The sequence below is a fragment of the Apium graveolens genome, chromosome 4, assembly GCF_009905375.1.
Source record: "Apium graveolens cultivar Ventura chromosome 4, ASM990537v1, whole genome shotgun sequence".
NCBI lineage: Eukaryota > Viridiplantae > Streptophyta > Magnoliopsida > Apiales > Apiaceae > Apium > Apium graveolens.
The window spans coordinates 306,893,039-306,910,561 of NC_133650.1; the positions used below are offsets into that span (position 1 = coordinate 306,893,039).

The 17,523-nt window shown below is 34.0% G+C and overlaps 2 protein-coding genes across 2 annotated transcripts; one reads left to right on the plus strand and one right to left on the minus strand.

Annotated features, from left to right (window-relative positions):
• Window positions 1-4,029: 4,029 nt before the first annotated feature.
• LOC141720044 (putative disease resistance RPP13-like protein 3) lies at window positions 4,030-6,785 on the plus strand. Its single transcript, XM_074522399.1, has 2 exons — window positions 4,030-6,380; window positions 6,659-6,785. Exons 1-2 carry the CDS (start codon window positions 4,030-4,032, stop codon window positions 6,783-6,785), a joined length of 2,478 nt encoding a protein of 825 aa, XP_074378500.1.
• Window positions 6,786-15,029: 8,244 nt separating this feature from the next.
• LOC141720045 (uncharacterized) lies at window positions 15,030-15,752 on the minus strand. The gene has a single exon (XM_074522401.1). The coding sequence runs from the start codon at window positions 15,750-15,752 to the stop codon at window positions 15,030-15,032; it is 723 nt and encodes a 240-aa protein (XP_074378502.1).
• Between the last annotated feature and the right edge of the window lie 1,771 nt (window positions 15,753-17,523).

The following is a 17,523-nucleotide window of genomic DNA, read 5'->3' on the forward strand; positions in this document are numbered from 1 at the left end:
TCTTCTTCTCAAAGTTTTAGAGCAATTTTCTGAAAACATAAAATACACTAGCAAATATATCAAAATCTAAAATTTTATAAAATACAAAAAATTCATGTACTTTTGAATACCAGTAGATTTTAATGAATTTTTTAAAATCTAAATTAAATACCACCAGATGCTAATGGATTTTTTAAAATCTAAATTGAATATCATCGAATTTTAAAATATTTTTTCAATCCCTATCAAATACCTTCAAATTTAAAAAAAAATTAGAATTCAAATTGAATATCTTAGGATTTTCAAAATTCAAAAAATCTTTTAAAATCTCAATTGAATACACCTTTTTTTCCCTGTCAAGTCATAAAGGCTTTCAATCAGGCTGTTTAGTTTTTCTTTCAAAGTCACAAACCGCAGTTTAATTTTTACATGACAGGGAAAAATGGTTGATGCAATTAATCCTTCACAATTGAAAAACTTAAAAGGGGGTTTGAAAACTTGTATTTCAATTTAAATGGGGGATTTCAAATGATATGATTTGAGTTGTCATTTCAAATTTTCATGTTTATATTAATATTTGAATGTCCTGAATTTCAAATAAAATCCAAATTACCAAACGACTTATTTGATCAAATCCAGAAAAAATCCAGTTTTCCAAACGGGCCATAATGAAATTTGTTACCAAACAAGTTAACATTAGTACCCGAGGCAAAGATGGTATGGAGTGGCTTAAGGATGAATTAGGCACATGCGAGATATACTGCTTAATGGCAATCACGATCTTGCGGTGATTGATGATACATGAGATGTGAAATATACTGCTCCATAGGAATCACTATCTTGTCATAATTGATGATCCATGGGATGTAGAGGTTTGAAAATAGATAAAAAAAAATGTTTTCCAGACAAGAAGAAAACGGTAGTAGAGTCATTAGGCCATCTGTAACAGTTTTGATTTAAAAAATTTAAATTTGCATCAATCCAAATTCTGATACAAATTTTTAACCAACTCCAACAATATGATGCAAATATTTGATCCAAATTACTTTTTGTATATAATAATATATAAATATCATATTAAGCAATTTTATCTTAAATTTATTTTTTAATCATTATTAATAATTTATATAATATTTCATAAATTAATTAAATCAAAAAAAATTAATACATATAAAAATATTAAATTTATGCACTTAATTCACGAAAAACACAATAATTGCAATAATTAACATATAAAATATTATTGATACACACTAATTTTCTTAATTAGTATATTCTTACTACAAATGGTTAATTAATGCATAATATGTGCCTCTTTATTTTTTATTTTTCTAAAGCGGTTTAGGAATTTTTGGAATCGAGTATTTTCATCGATCGGAATAGTCTCAATTCCTGGATCCGGCACTTCTCACTCTTCAATGTACTTTTATTTAAATTTTAATAAATTATGTTTTCGCATTTTTTAAGTTTTAGTTGAAAAATAAATTTTGTTAGCTATTAATTATATTATGTTATTAATTATATAATTAAAAAATTAAAAATTAAATTAAAATATCATAAACTACAAATAACAAAATCATTATTTTATATTAAACAATTGATCCAAATTTGGATCAGTGAACAATAGAATTTGGATCACTACTGTTCACTGATCCAAATTTAGATCACCATTTTGATCCAAATTTAGATCACCATTTGGATCAGTATTGAAATGAAATTTGGGGTAATCCCCAAATTTGGATTTTGGATCACTGTTGGATTTGCTAGTCGAAGTAACAATGGGTGAAGTTAAAAATAATATCAAGTTATTATTTGCATAAAATTGAATTTTATCATTTGCAAAATACAGATCAATTAGTAAAAATAATTCGACACTTGGATTACACTAATAATTAAAATTTGAAGTGAAAACAAAACTTACATAAAATAAAGTTAATTGTGTTAGTTGAGATTTAATTATATAAAATTTAAAAATATTTGCATAAAATTTTAAAAATAGTTATGTAATTTTTTAGTGAGTATCAAGATTTGGTATCTTTTAGAAAAATATGGTTTCGCTTATTAGTATATATAGTTAATAATCCGTGCACGTGCCCGAAATTAAAAATATCGAATAAGTATTCATAGAGAATTGAATTTATAATCTGTGCGAAACACATATTGAAATTAATATATTAATATCAAATATTAAATTGGTATTTGTAAAAAATAGTTATGTGGTTAAAATTAATCGACTCACTTATGACATTTACTAGTATAATTTTAATTCTTAATTGTTTATTTGATATACAATCTAATATATTAGTTTTGTGAAACAAATTATATATTTATCTTACCAAATATCTGTTATTTTAGATATTTTAATATTAATTAATATTATTTGATAATTATTTATTATTAGTTTTTTCAGTATAGTTTTTTTAATATTAATAAATTATTGATAAAAAATATTTTTCTTATTAAAAGTAAATAGAAATTATTATACTTAATTTAATATGACTTAATATAATCTAAATACAACCCATAAATTTGTTATTGTTAAAAACTATTTTTTAACTTAAAAGTAAATAACGCTGTGATAGATATAAGAAACACAATCGTTAAATCAATAATTTTCAGTTTAAAAGTTAATAAATGTCATCAAAGTCATTTTAATTATTTTTAAAATAATATTACCAAATTTAAAAGTAAACTGGCGCTAAAATGTACAATAACTAATAACTAATAGAAAATAAAGTTTACTTAGAATAGAAGTTGTTACTTGTTTACTTAGTAATTTTCAAATTAAAGTAATTATATGTTATTTTACTTAATTTAACGCAACTTAATAAAATTTTAAATCATTCATATATTATCTTAAAAAATATTTTATATTTTATAAAAGTAAATAAACGATAAGATGGACATTATCTAATACTCCCTCCGTCTACTGGGATGTATACGTTGCTATTCGGCACGCATTTCGAGAATTCTATAAAATATGGTTTCATAATGTTTTTTCAAAATAATTTTTTTTGAATAAAAGTTTAAAAATAAAACTTTTATTTAATTTTTTTTAAAAAAAAAATATTATAAAAACTATATTTTAAACGAGTATTAAAAAACGTGCCGAAAAGTAATGTAAACAATAAACTGAGGAAATATAAAATGAAGTTTATAAATTATAAAAGTCTATTTGTGTAAAAACAAAGAGTATAAATATTTATATGTTTTAATGTAAATATAAAAGAATAAAATATTTTAAACAGTTTGATGGTAAAATGAGCTCATGCTCTGCATCAACAATACTGAACACCAAGTTATAAAGCCCTTTAGTCCAGCTATCCTCTCTCGTATCAAAAGATAACTTGTGCTAATATTATTTTATTATGTTTCTTGTCTTCCGTGCCCCAACCATTTGTATATAAATGGGCGGAGGTAATAACTCATTTGCCATGTCATTCGTGTTATGATTCTGACAAAAGTTGGGTTGTTTACATATCCTTCAAATGCGTTTCTCTCATTTGATTACTTATCTCATGGGCAAAACCTCAGTGCTGAACAGATGTAAAAGTCAATTGCTATTTTCCTGGGCTTGATATTGAGTCTCTCAACGAAGGGTTATAATGGCATTTTAGCATTATACATATTATAGAGCTTGAGCTCGAGTAGTTAAAATTACCAGTCTAATTCATTGACTACTTACGCTATGTGCAGAACCTCACTGCTGAAAAACACTCTAATGACTAGTCAGTAGTCATTCTACTGTTTTCGGTTCGGTTTTGCTCATTCCTCGACTACTGTATCATATATCAATCACCATTGGATCGCATTCACACCTGCATTTTTTTGTCAACTGTAATGATCTAATCAGCCTCTCTGTCTAATCCTTTGGATTAATGGCTTCGTCAAGTCCTTCAAATCAATAATTGAGTAGTTTAATGGATTACAGGCATTGTACCTCTCCAGTTCATGGTCAATACTTTTAATGTGATTTTTTTTTGATAGAAAAATAAAGCTGCTCGATAACTTAAATCAAATACCATAGTGAATTATTCTTGATAAAGAAGAATGGTTGATGCAGCTGTATCCTTTACTATTGAAAAACTTAGTGAATTTGTTACCCAACAAGTTAACATTAGGATCGGAGTGAAAGATGGTGTGGAGTGGCTTAAAGATGAACTTGGCTACCTACTTATTTCTGTAAGAGCTGAAGAAGCACACCAAGATAAGGATCATATCCGCCTGTGGACAAATAGTGTCAGAGATGTTGCGAATCAAGCTCTTATTGTACTAGAGAGGTTTAGCGCCCAGCAAGGAGAACATGCAGCTCATGAGCAAGGTGGTGTTCTGGATCGTATGCGGAGCTTTATATGCATATGCAAGAAAGAAGCCAATCTTTATGACATTGGCAAGGATATCGAGTCACTCAAAGAAAAAATCATCGGGATCAAGAGTAGGAGAGACGAATATCGTATCAACGACATAATCATAAACACTCCCGACGTGCAACAAAGAAAGAGAACATTTCTAAGAGCGGCTTCATTTGACCATGAGGATGACGTTATTGGTTTTCAGGATGATGTCCAGACTTTGTTGGCTCAACTTGGTAATGGACATCCCTTCCTTAAACTGATTTCCATTCATGGAATGGGGGGGTTGGGCAAGTCTACACTTGCTAGTAAGTTGTACCACTCTAGTGCATTGAGTCACTTCAAAAGTCGTGCTTGGGTTTGTGTCTCCGAGGAATATGAAATCACACATGTTCTGCGGACGATAATAAAGTCCTTCACGGGAGATAGACAAGATTCGTTGAACGAGATGGAAGAAGTTGAGTTGAGGAGGCACCTGCGAAACATACTGCTAGATGTGGATCATTATCTTGTGGTGATTGATGATATCTGGGATGTAGAGGTTTGGGAAAAGATTAGAAAGGCTTTTCCAGACAAGAAGAACGGTGCCAGAGTCATTATAACCACGCGGAACAAAGCAGTGGCTGAGGGTATAGATGACACATGTTTTGTCCATGAACTCCGTTTTCTGAGAGCAGATGAGAGCTGGCAATTGTTCTGCAGGAGAACAAAACCAACCCCAAACCTGGAGATATTAGGTAAAGAGATGGTAGGTAAATGTGGAGGTTTACCACTTGCAATCGTAATCCTGAGTGGACTATTATTGCAAAAAAAGACGTTTACGTTTTGGTCAGAAGTGAAAGACCATCTTTGGAAAAAATTGAAGGGCAAGTCTTCAGAGATTGCAGAATTACTGAACTTGAGTTATAATGACTTGTCTTTCCGACCGAGACAATGTTTTCTCTACCTTGCAAGATTTCCAGAAGACTATATTATTAATGTTTTCGAGTTAAAATTGTTATGGATTGCAGAGGAATTCATATCAGAAGGTGATGAAGAAGATGGAGTAGACATGGAGGATGTGGCTGAGGATTATATAAATGAGCTTATCAATCGCAATATGATTCAGATAGAAATACTCTCTCCTGAAGGACAAGTTTTGCTGTGCCGGGTCCATGATCTTGTACGTGATCTTGCCATAGAGAAGGCCACAGAGCGTAAGATATTGGGAGTTTTCGACTCAAGTAAAAAACATCCAAATCCCATCCGTTCGTTGCAAGGACAATCACGGCATGCCATTTACAATGGAATTGGTGAGTACTTAAAATTAATTGGGCCTAATTCCGATGCTTTAAAGTTGCGGTCATTAGCGATAACAATTGAACATTTTAAACCCGAAGTAGAAATGAATCTGATGTTGATGTGCACAAGATTTAAATATCTTAACGTTCTGGACTTGAGGGGCGTTGAAAGTTCAAAGGGTATACCAGAAGAAATAGGAGATTTAATTCTCCTAAAGTTCTTGGGCCTAATGGATGGGAGTGGCGAAAAAGTAGTAATTCCTCCAAGTATAGGCAAACTCAAAAAGTTGCAAACTTTTTGTGGCTCGCTTTATTGCTCTTCTAACTACGAATTTCCTGAAGAGATATGCGAGTTGAAGGGAATAAGGCATCTAATCTTTTTTAATATTGAAGGGAAACTGAATATTTGCAGCGACCAAACAAAACTCCAGACTATTAAGTGCATTTCATATACAGAATGGTTCCATATAGATACCATCAACTGGACCAATCTTCATACACTTAGTATTGAAGGTAGTGGAGGAGAAGAAGAAAAAGATTACAGTTTTGAGTCCATAGCTAATTTGACAGGTCTCCGATCATTACGCCTGTACATGCAACATTGTATTTCGACAATCAAACCACTTTCGTCATGCAAACATCTCAAGAGGGTCGATTTGATAGGCAAGATGAAAGATCCAGATGAACTAAGTTTGCTGCCACATTCAGTCATTGATTTAAGTCTAGCTTTTACTAATTCCGACAAGGATCCAGTGCACACTTTGAGAAGGTTGTCCAATCTCATCACTCTTAGTTTGTATTATTCTTACAATGGGCAGAAAATGGTTTTCAATGCTGATGTGTTCCCGTGTCTACAATATTTAACGTTAAATGCACTCCGAAACCTGGAATATTGTTCTTTAAAAGAACAATATTCCCCGGCGATTATCTTCTCTCCCTCCCGTACCTATTTTTTCGTTAGATACGATGTATTATCCGGTACTAGATTAATTCAGCGTTTTATTAAACCTATTTTCATAGGTTCAAATGAGAACATTTTTTGTCTAGAAATGAAGAACTCTTCGCACAACCGTTGGACTCCATTGTTGGTGGCTGTGGTACAGAAGAAATGCGTGTTCGTGATGATCGTGGAGTTGTTCACATCAGAAAGACGAGATTGGAGTTGCGTGTGTAGTTCGTGATGATCGTGGTGTGTTCTTGGGAGCCAAAAGTAATATTATTAGGGGAGGGAGACCAGCACGTGAGTCTGAAGCCTTGAGTCTCTATGAAGCTCTCAGCTGGGTTCATCAATGGCGTGATTTTCTATGAATATTTGAGATGGATTCGAAATTTGTGGTGGATGCAATTCATGTTCAAACTTTCAATACTATTATTGATGATTGTATCCTATTGTTGAAATACTTTAGGAAGTGTTACTAGTTTTTGATTATCTATCTGCGAATACAGTGACTCACTTGTTAGCTCTGGTCGCGGTTTCTATGTCAGGTCCTAAGGAGCGGTTTTTTTTTTTGAAATCAAATAAAATATGCATTCAACTCAAAAGATCAAACATAAGAGGCTCCAACAAGCACGTAGGAGGAGACGTGAAAATATTTTGGGAATTGACTAAACAAGGGATTCTAGCAATTTCATGAGCTACCCTGTTAGCATTCTTCCGGATAAAATAGACTGACACTGTAGACAAATTATGGAGAGCTTGTTTGCACTCCTCTATTACCTCACCCACCTCTAAACAGATCACTTTATCACCTTCAATTGCTTTGGTCGTGAGCAATGAGTCCGACTCTACCAACACTTTAGTTCCATGAAGTTGTTGGTCCTTGATCCATGATAAGGCTTCGCGAACCCCTAATGCTTCAGCCTTGAAAACGGAGTCGGCCATAGGAAGACACAAATTCTTACCTACTAGAAACTCACCCAAGTAATTCCTCATCACCATACCCATTGTAAATGACTGAGCATTTTGAAATACAGGAGCATCCACGTTGATCTTAATGGTGCTTGCATCAGGACATTTCCATTTATGAACCTCCTGGTGCTTTACCCTGCTGGTATGAGAAGAGACAACCACCTGACTCCCCTTGGCTTCAAGCCATTCCCGCTGTATACTAAAACTGCTGTCCATAGCAAACGCAGAGGAAACTAATTTTGCATCCCAAACCTTCTTGTTACGCCAATGCCAAACTCCCCACAAAACAACACAAATTTTACTTACTTCTTCCATAGGTGCAGAACTAACCTTGGAGAGCAACCAATCATGGGCATACTCTACTTCACTCCAATCATAAACTAAATTAGCATGCTCCCAACAGCCACGAGCAAACTCACACTCAAAAAAGAGATGTGTCATATGCTCTATATCCGATAAGCACATTGGACAAGTGATACCAATTCTGATGCCTCTTTCACTTAACCTCTTACGTGTAGGAACAACATTTCGAAGAAATTTCCAAATAAACACCTTTATCTTATTAGGAATTCTCAGATGCCATACCTTCTTCCAGCCAACACTCTGAGGCACTGCATTAGTTTCGAACTTCAAGTTGTACCAGAACCGGTAACCAGACTTTGCACTATAAATTCCATCGGGTGAGTCTGTCCAAGCCACTCTATCCATAACCTCACGCCGAGGGATGGGAACAGCCAGAATCACAGCTGCGTCTTCCTTCACAAAACGATCTCTGATCAACCTTACATTCCACTGCTTTTCATTTGGAATAAAAAGACTCGAAACAATTTCATCTCTCCCATCATAAACTGCATTATTCTCGACACGAAAATCAGATTTCTTCCTAAGCCATGGATCCTTAGTAGCAACTATATCCTTGCCATTCCCTAAGACCCACCTGAACCCATTACACAACTCCTTCTTCAAAGTCCAAATACTCTTCCAAACAAAGCTAGAACCACTCCCTTTGCCAGCCTTCAAAACATTCGAGCTGGGAAAGTGATGTGGATCGCACCACAAAGAAAGGAAAAACAAGAAGAAAAGGGATAAGAGAAGAAGAGGATATTTCAAAAGAACATGATCAATCCAGAAACGTGAACTTTGAATCTCAAATTGCTTAGATCAATCCAGAAACTAAGTAATTCGAATCTAACCTTCAAAACAATCCAGTAATTGAAGTTTAGAGGGAAGAAAAACTATTCATAGTTTATCTCAAAACAAAAGTTTTATATCATCCATTGTCTCTCTTAAAAGATTACATTAGAAGGGTATTTATAGGCTTAGACAATAACCCAAACCCAATAGGATTCCGAGAGAAATTCAATATCAGCTTGAATTAGCCAATATCTGAATCCTTCTAGGAAACAAATTTAAAAACCAAATCCGAATAGAAAAAAGACAAAAACCAAATCCAAATAGGAAAATAAAATCCTAAGTGCTTAAAACAAGAAAAACCCTTTCAAGTGAAAGGTAAAAACTTGCAAGCAAAATTCGAATTAATAATTATATAATAATCAGCTACTTGTCCAACTTCATGCATCGCTCCTTTATTCCTTGTTGTCCAAGTAAGCTGCATAACCTATGTTTGCATCCTCTCCAATTGAACATCACCACAAGTACGCATAACCAAATCCAAATTAACATATTCATTCCTTGATCCTCATCATTCTCCTCTCCTTTGAAGAAAACTCGTCCTCGAGTTCTAAAGTATTTAAGAATAAGCACATAACGAGGTGATTTCTCGTAGAACTTGAAAGCCTTAAATTTCAATTCCATCAGCAATATCTTTGGAAGTAAACTCGAAAGAATAAGATAGTTTGATGAGATAGGTGAATTCAACAAGTTCTCTACCCCTAGAAAATCATTGTGTTCCACGATGATGATGTTGTTTTCCTTGTACACAACCTCTTTAGTTTGGAACATATCCTCGAGTACCTTTTTCTCTTCAACCATGTCACGACACACAAGTTTAAGAGATGTATCTATTTGATTTTCTTCAACAACCAAAAATTTATCATCAAGTGACTGTCTTTCTTCATGCTTCTCTACCATAGCTTCTTTTGTAACTGGTTCATCCTTTTCATCCAAACTTGATGTAGTCGCCACATGTAACACATGGTAATCAGCAACAAGATCTGCGACATTCTCCACACTGACAAAGTCTTCTTCTTTAGTTTCTTCTGAAAGAGTAAACTCGTGAAGGGATGACTTCATTTTCTCGTCATGTTGAAAAGATTCAAATTCCAAAGCAAGATTGCATACATCATTAAACGAGATATATGGACTTGATTTAACCTTTCGATAAATAGGCAAATTCAATCCACGAATAAATCTTCCAATTTTTATTGTTTCCGTCTCCTCCAAGTCACAAATAAGACGCAATCTATAAAACTCAGAAGTATACTCAGAAACACTTATAGTACCTTGAGAGAGGGATGTCATCTTCATTATACATTCGAATTTATAATGCAAAGGAATATATTTTGCACGAAGTTTCTTCTTCAGAGATGTCCAAGTCATGATCTTTTCTTTTCCAGATCTAACTCTTTTTGTGTTTAGATTATCAAACCACAAGCCTGCTTTCTTTGTAAGTTTAAGCGCTGCAATCTTGAATATTCTCATCTCAGTCCAACCTGTATAAGCAGAAATCTTGTCGACTTGTGTAACCCATTCAACAAAATCATCTATACTACCCAAACCTGTAAAATAACCAAGATCTATACCAGGATCATAGACTTCATCACTATCTTTCACCTTAATTAAAATTTTATCCCATGCATCAAACCTCGATTCCGTTGAATTAACAAGCTTTTGAGTACGTTTATCAATCTCATCCAATTTTCCAAGTAATTTTCTGAGCAATTCATCCGTAGCCATAAGAAAAATCTGAAATTTTTTTTTGGAGAACAGTACCCGTGAACAGTGCCGATGAATAGTGCCCGTGAACAGTAACCCGTGAATAGTGCCAATGAACAGTAATTTGTGAACAGTACCCCCGTGAACAGTACCTGTGAACAGTACTCGTGAATAGTATTTTTTTTTTGAAACCTAGATCTCCCGACAATTAAGAAATTGGAGAAAAAATCTTGGCTCTTGATACCAAATTGATGTGGATCGCACCACAAAGAAAGGAAAAACAAGAAGAAAAGGGATAAGAGAAGAAGAGGATATTTCAAAAGAACACGATCAATCCAGAAACGTGAACTTTGAATCTCAAATTGCTTAGATCAATCCAGAAACTAAGTAATTCGAATCTAACCTTCAAAACAATCCAGTAATTTAAGTTTAGAGGGAAGAAAAACTACTCATAGTTTATCTCAAAACAAAAGTTTTATATCATCCATTGTCTCTCTTAAAAGATTACATTAGAAGGGTATTTATAGGCTTAGACAATAACCCAACCCCAATAGGATTCCGAGAGAAATTCAATATCAGCTTGAATTAGCCAATATCTGAATCCTTCTAGGAAACAAATTTAAAAACCAAATCCGAATAGAAAAAAGACAAAAACCAAATCCAAATAGGAAAATAAAATTCTAAGTGCTTAAAACAAGAAAAACTCTTTCAAGTGAAAGGTAAAAACTTGCAAGCAAAATTCGAATTAATAATTATATAATAATCAGCTACTTGTCCAACTTCATGCATCGCTCCTTTATTCCTTGTTGTCCAAGTAAGCTGCATAACCTATGTTTGCATCCTCTCCAATTGAACATCACCACAAGTACGCATAACCAAATCCAAATTAACATATTCATTCCTTGATCCTCATCAGAAAGTATTTCGCTTTGAATAATCTAGCCACCAAAGAGTTAGGGTTATAAAAAAAGTTCCATATATGCTTGCCCAACAGGGCAATATTGAAACCATATAAATTCCGGAAACCCAACCCCCCTTTGCTCTTTGTAGTGCTCATTCCACTCCACGCAAGCCAATTAACTCCTTTTTGGTCATTACTCCTACCAGATCTCCACCAATAATTACTAAACATCTGCTCCAACTCTCGACATAGCGTTTTTGGAATCAAGAAACACGACATGCTATAAGACGGGATAGCTTGAGCCACATTCCTTATTAGCACTGTCTTGCCTGCTTGAGAGATAGGCTTCACTTTCCACCCTTGAATGCGTTTGGTAGCTTTATCCTTTAGAAAGCTAAACACCCGTTTTTTAGACTTACCCACCAAAGAAGGCAGCCTAAGATATCTTGTGTTTGATAGGTCGCTATAAACACCCAGAATTGAAGACAACTCCCTTTGCTTATCACGCCTTACATTCGCACTAAAATAAACCCCCGATTTCTGGAAATTTACTGACTGCCCTGAACATCTCTCATAATTCACAATCAAACGTTTAATGTTGGTGGTCTCTTCAGTAGTTGCTTGGAAAAATAAAAATGAGTCATCTGCAAACAAGAGATGAGATACAACTAGAGCTGTTGGACTTACTTTGTACCCTCTAATCTCCCTAGCATCTGAAGCAACATCAAGAGCATTTGACAAGCCTTCAACGTAAATCAAAAATAGATAGGGAGAAAGAGGATCCCCCTGTCTTAACCCTTTCTTCGGAATAATAGGGCCAATGATGGAGTCATTAAAACAGAAGTTATACGTCACTGTCTTCACACACAACATCATCCAGTCAATCCATATCTCACAAAAACCCATGATTCTCATTCGCTGCTTAAGAAAAGACCAACTAACCCTGTCATAGGCCTTGCTAATATCTAGCTTAAGGGCGACCTCACCTTCCTCACCACGCTTTTTACAGCTCATATGATGAAGAATTTCGAATGCAACCAACACATTATCTGTTATACCTCTGTTCTTAACAAACGCTGACTAGTTTTCAGAGATGATAAAAGGCAAAACTTCCTTCATTCTATTAGCTAATACTTTCGCAAGGATTTTATAGAGTACGTTACAAAGAGCAATAAGTCTGAGATCTTTAAGACATGAGGCATTATCTTTCTTCGGAATTAGAACAACATTTGTAAAGTTAAGTTCATTGGGAAAGTTTTTAGTACGAAGCCATACCTTACAAAAACTAAACACCTCTTGACCCATGATCGACCATATTTTCTGAAAAAACGCAGGGTTGGGACCATCAGGTCCCGAGGCCTTATCAGGGTGCATCTGTTTGATCGCCACTGTAAACTCTTTGAAAGAAAAATCTTCCACTAATCTGTTGTTTTGTTCTTCAGACACAATTCTGTGACCATTTAGTTCATGCGAGTCAACAGTATTAACCTCCCCTGTGAACAGTGACGTAAAATAATCCCTAACAACTTCACACATTCCCACCTGATCCCCCACTCTAATTCCAGCATCATTAATCAAAAAATTAACCCTATTCATTTTCTTCCTTGCAGAAGCAGATCCTCTGTTCTTAACAAACGCTGACTAGTTTTCAGAGATGATAAAAGGCAAAACTTCCTTCATTCTATTAGCTAATACTTTCGCAAGGATTTTATAGAGTACGTTACAAAGAGCAATAGGTCTGAGATCTTTAAGACATGAGGCATTATCTTTCTTCAGAATTAGAACAACATTTGTAAAGTTAAGTTCATTGGGAAAGTTTTTAGTACGAAGCCATACCTTACAAAAACTAAACACCTCTTGACCCATGATCGACCATATTTTCTGAAAAAACGCAGGGTTGGGACCATCAGGTCCCGAGGCCTTATCAGGGTGCATCTGTTTGATCGCCACTGTAAACTCTTTGAAAGAAAAATCTTCCACTAATCTGTTGTTTTGTTCTTCAGACACAATTCTGTGACCATTTAGTTCATGCGAGTCCACAGTATTAGCCTCCCCTGTGAACAGTGACGTAAAATAATCCCTAACAACTTCACACATTCCCACCTGATCCCCCACTCTAATTCCAGCATCATTAATCAAAAAATTAACCCTATTCATTTTCTTCCTTGCAGAAGCAGATGAGTGAAAAAATCTTGTGTTATCATCACCTTCTTGAAGCCAAAACAACTTTGCTCTTTGCTTCCAATAAGTCTCATCTTGCAATAACAGAGCATTCAGTTTCTCCTTTTCATCCAAATATAACTTCACACTATTTTCGTTACAACAGTCCACCACTCTATTCATAACAGCCTTATGCTCCTTAACCTTTTCTCTAAATTTATGAAAAAACGACCTTCCCCAACGAGCCATGAACGAAGAAACCTCAAAAAGTTTGGGAAGTAGATGTAATATAGGAATAGTTTTCCACACATCAGCGACTTCCTTAACAAAATTTGGATCCCTCAGCCACATGTTTTCAAACCTGAACCGAAACGTTTTTTTTCGAGATATCAGCCTTCAAAAACTCCAGTAAAATAGGCTCATGATCGGACACCGAAATATGCAACAATTTCAAACTATACATAGGGAACTTATTCCACCAACTCGAATTTACAAAGCCACGATCCAACTTTTCCCTCACCCAAGCATTAGAACCCCTACTCTTTCCCACGTGAACTTTCCTCCACTCATGCTGAGTTCAGACAATTGACAATCTTCTATGGCCCTCCCAAAACCATCTAACAGAAACTGGGGATGAGGAATAGACCCTTTCTTGTCTGAAGCAAGCAAAAGATCATTAAAATCCCCCCATATGCACCACGGTAGGGAAGAAATATTGGCCAAATTACGAATTAAATCTCAAGAATTTCGACGCCTAGTACGCTCAGGGTACCCATAAAAATAGGTTAATCGCCAAGAAGCATGACCATTTTCCGAAAAAAGAGCATCAATATGATAATTAGAATAACCTGTTATCTCACACTGCATAGAACGCTTTCACAATACTGCAAGACCCCCACTTCTACCTACCCTATCAACTGAAAAACAAGAATCAAAACCAAAACGAACTCGAAGCTCTTCAATTTTATTAGCGAAAGAAATAGTTTCAATCAGAAATAGAAAACTGGGATTATGATCCTTCAAAAGATCATTAAGTGCTCGAACTGTACTAGGGTTCCCAAGTCCTCGACAGTTCCAACTTATGCAACTCATTGCTGCTGGCTAGCTTGCTTAGCAAGCTAAGCCAATAACGATGAAGAGGTCTCCAAACAATCCTTTCCAGAAAGAGTGGAGTCCGTGTTGGTGTTATCATTCTGTTCTAGCTGCATTATTTTGTCTTGGGCCTCGCTCCTTTGTCTTTTTCTTTCTTCAAATTTAAGCCCATAATTCTCCTCAGTGTCCAGCCCAATTAGCCCACTAGCATTTGAATTTCCCTCCTTGCCAATCTCATTACTAATCACAAATTTTGATTTGCCCGAGATATCAGCACCAGACTTATCGTAATCTCTAACAGCCCGACTATCACGCCTGATCAACCCTGTATGCGAAAAATCAGGTTTTTCAAACCCCTGCTTCTCCGTTCTGTGATTACTCATCCCGCCCTGTCTTCCCCAGTCTCCATCTCCCTCCTCGCTAAGCCACTTACTTTTGTTGTTCCCCACCGCCCTGCGAGGCTAAGCTCGTAACCAGGGTCCCCACTCTCTTACAATTTCCTCACTACCAGCTTCCAGTTTTTTCTGACAAAAACGTTCCGTGTGAGATAACATCCCACAAATAAAACAGAAATCACCTAGCTTTTCATACTTGCAATTGACCATCACTTCTGATTTATCTTTCTTACAAATCTTCTTCCTCCTTTTTAACGGCTTACGTATATCGACTCTGATTCTCAGCCTCATGAACTCTCTCCAAATACTCGAATTATTCTTCGAATCATACTGTAAAAATCTGCCAAAGAAGTTGCCTAGTTGCTTCCCTACCACCTCAGACATATACCCCACTGGTAGGTTGTGAATCTGAATCCGGAAATCCACTTCAAACAAAGGCACTATAGTAGGCTCCTCCCCTGACTTTATATAATTCAGCACCAGCAATGCACCATCAAACGTCCATGGACCACTGGAAACAACCCAATTCATGTCCTCTCTATGATAAAATTGAAATAAAAACAGGCCTGGTTTCAAATCCTCGATGTTGATACCCATAGCAGGTTTCCATAAATCGGCTAATTTTGTTTTCATTGCACGAACATTGATGTTCTTCTCAGTCAAGAATTGTCCCACCAAGCAAAGATCAAACTTGTTGATGTCCTCCTCAACCCCTTCATCCAGTGATAATTCTTCATTCTTTTCATTTGTTATATCCATCTCCTCCATTTGCATTTCAATATCCTCCATTGATGACCACAAAAACTCACACAATCTTAAAGAAAGAAAGGAGAGACAAACTCAAATGCTCTCACATAAGGGAGAGAAAAAGTATATGTTGGAAAGAAGTCTTCCGGTCTTAGGAGCGGTTTATGTTGCTCTTGATTTTATCCAATATAATTTGTTGACTGATGCAAGTTAATGAAAGTAAGTGCATTTTTTCAAAAAAAAATACATAAAGTAATGTTAGAAGTACAAAATTTGCTAAGCGCCAACTTTGCAAATATATTATGATTTTTTTTGTTGTTTACTCACAAAAAAATTATTTAAATTTATTTATATATTTTCTTATACTATGCATTTATTTTTTATTATTTAATAAAAAGTTTACATTTTTATATTTTATATATCTTCTTGTAGTATGTATTTATTTTTATATTTTAATACTAGTATAATTTCTTTTAAATAAACTTAATATATGTTTAACTTTTTCACTAAGATAAAATTTTGTACATTATAATTTTTTCCTGTACCGTGATTATTTAAACTCCACTAGAATAATTAAATATTTTTCTTTAAAAAATTGACATTCTATTACTTGTTAATTCAAAAATAGGGTTTTAGTCGAGAAAAAGAAACCTAACATATCAAGAATAATTAATTTTATGCAATAAATTCTAAACATATCAAGAATAAAACGATATTATAGAAAATAAAAAGAATATGTACACAGTAACAAAGCATATTAACAAAACATAAGCACTTAAGAAAAAATAATATCAAAGGAAAAAATATAAAATACACATGAAATTACATGAACATAAAAAAATAATATCGCTGAATTACAGTATGACTTCTCCAATTTCTTCCGAATTGACTCCATTTTCAATGATTTCAACAAATTTCGTAGGAAAAATCAATTCGATAACTCTCCGATTAGCAATTTCTCTACCAATTTATCGGCTAAATCATCGATTTTTAGAACCATACCTCACATATATTAAAATTTTGAATGACATCTTAAATATTACATTTCACAAAAATTATTACAACATATAAACAGTGGCGGAGCTTACATATAATATTCAAGAGGGCATTTTTCAAATATGTAGCAAAAGGGTACTATATATACTAGTATTTTTGCCAGCTACGCTTGACTTTTCATTATAATTTTTTTTTGTAATATTATAAGTTCTTGGTTTCTTTAAAGTGAATAACCTTCTTTCGTAATTAAAAGGTAATTTAATTGATGTCAGTTAATGAAAAACATGTTTGTGGTAAAATAATTTTTTTAAATAAAATAATGATTTATGCATTAGTTAATTTAGTAGTTGCACACGATTTGATTTAATACACAATTTGATTGAACTTGAAATTTTGTATGAAAGAAGAGAATTAATTTATTCTGATAGAAAATAGTGCAGAATAAATAGTTGCACATATTCATAATTAGTTTTGATGGGAACATATTTAAAAAAATTAACAAATGTTAAATTCAGTGAATCGGAATTTTTAAACAACCATTTGTAAAGCTTTTATAAGAACAAATAATAATATCAAATATTCTTAATAAAAAACACCAGATATTTATATTTTTATTAAATTTAATATTTCAAAACACTAATAATTTTTTTGGGAATTTCTTAAAATTTGACCCAAAATTTTGTTGACTAAAAATAGTTATATTTTTTTAAAAAAAAGTAAATAAAATCACATAATTTGACTTTATTAAGCAGTTAATTAGAGTAGGTGGGGTGGTTTTTAGACGGTTTTTAATGTCTCAATATTAGTATAACTGCTG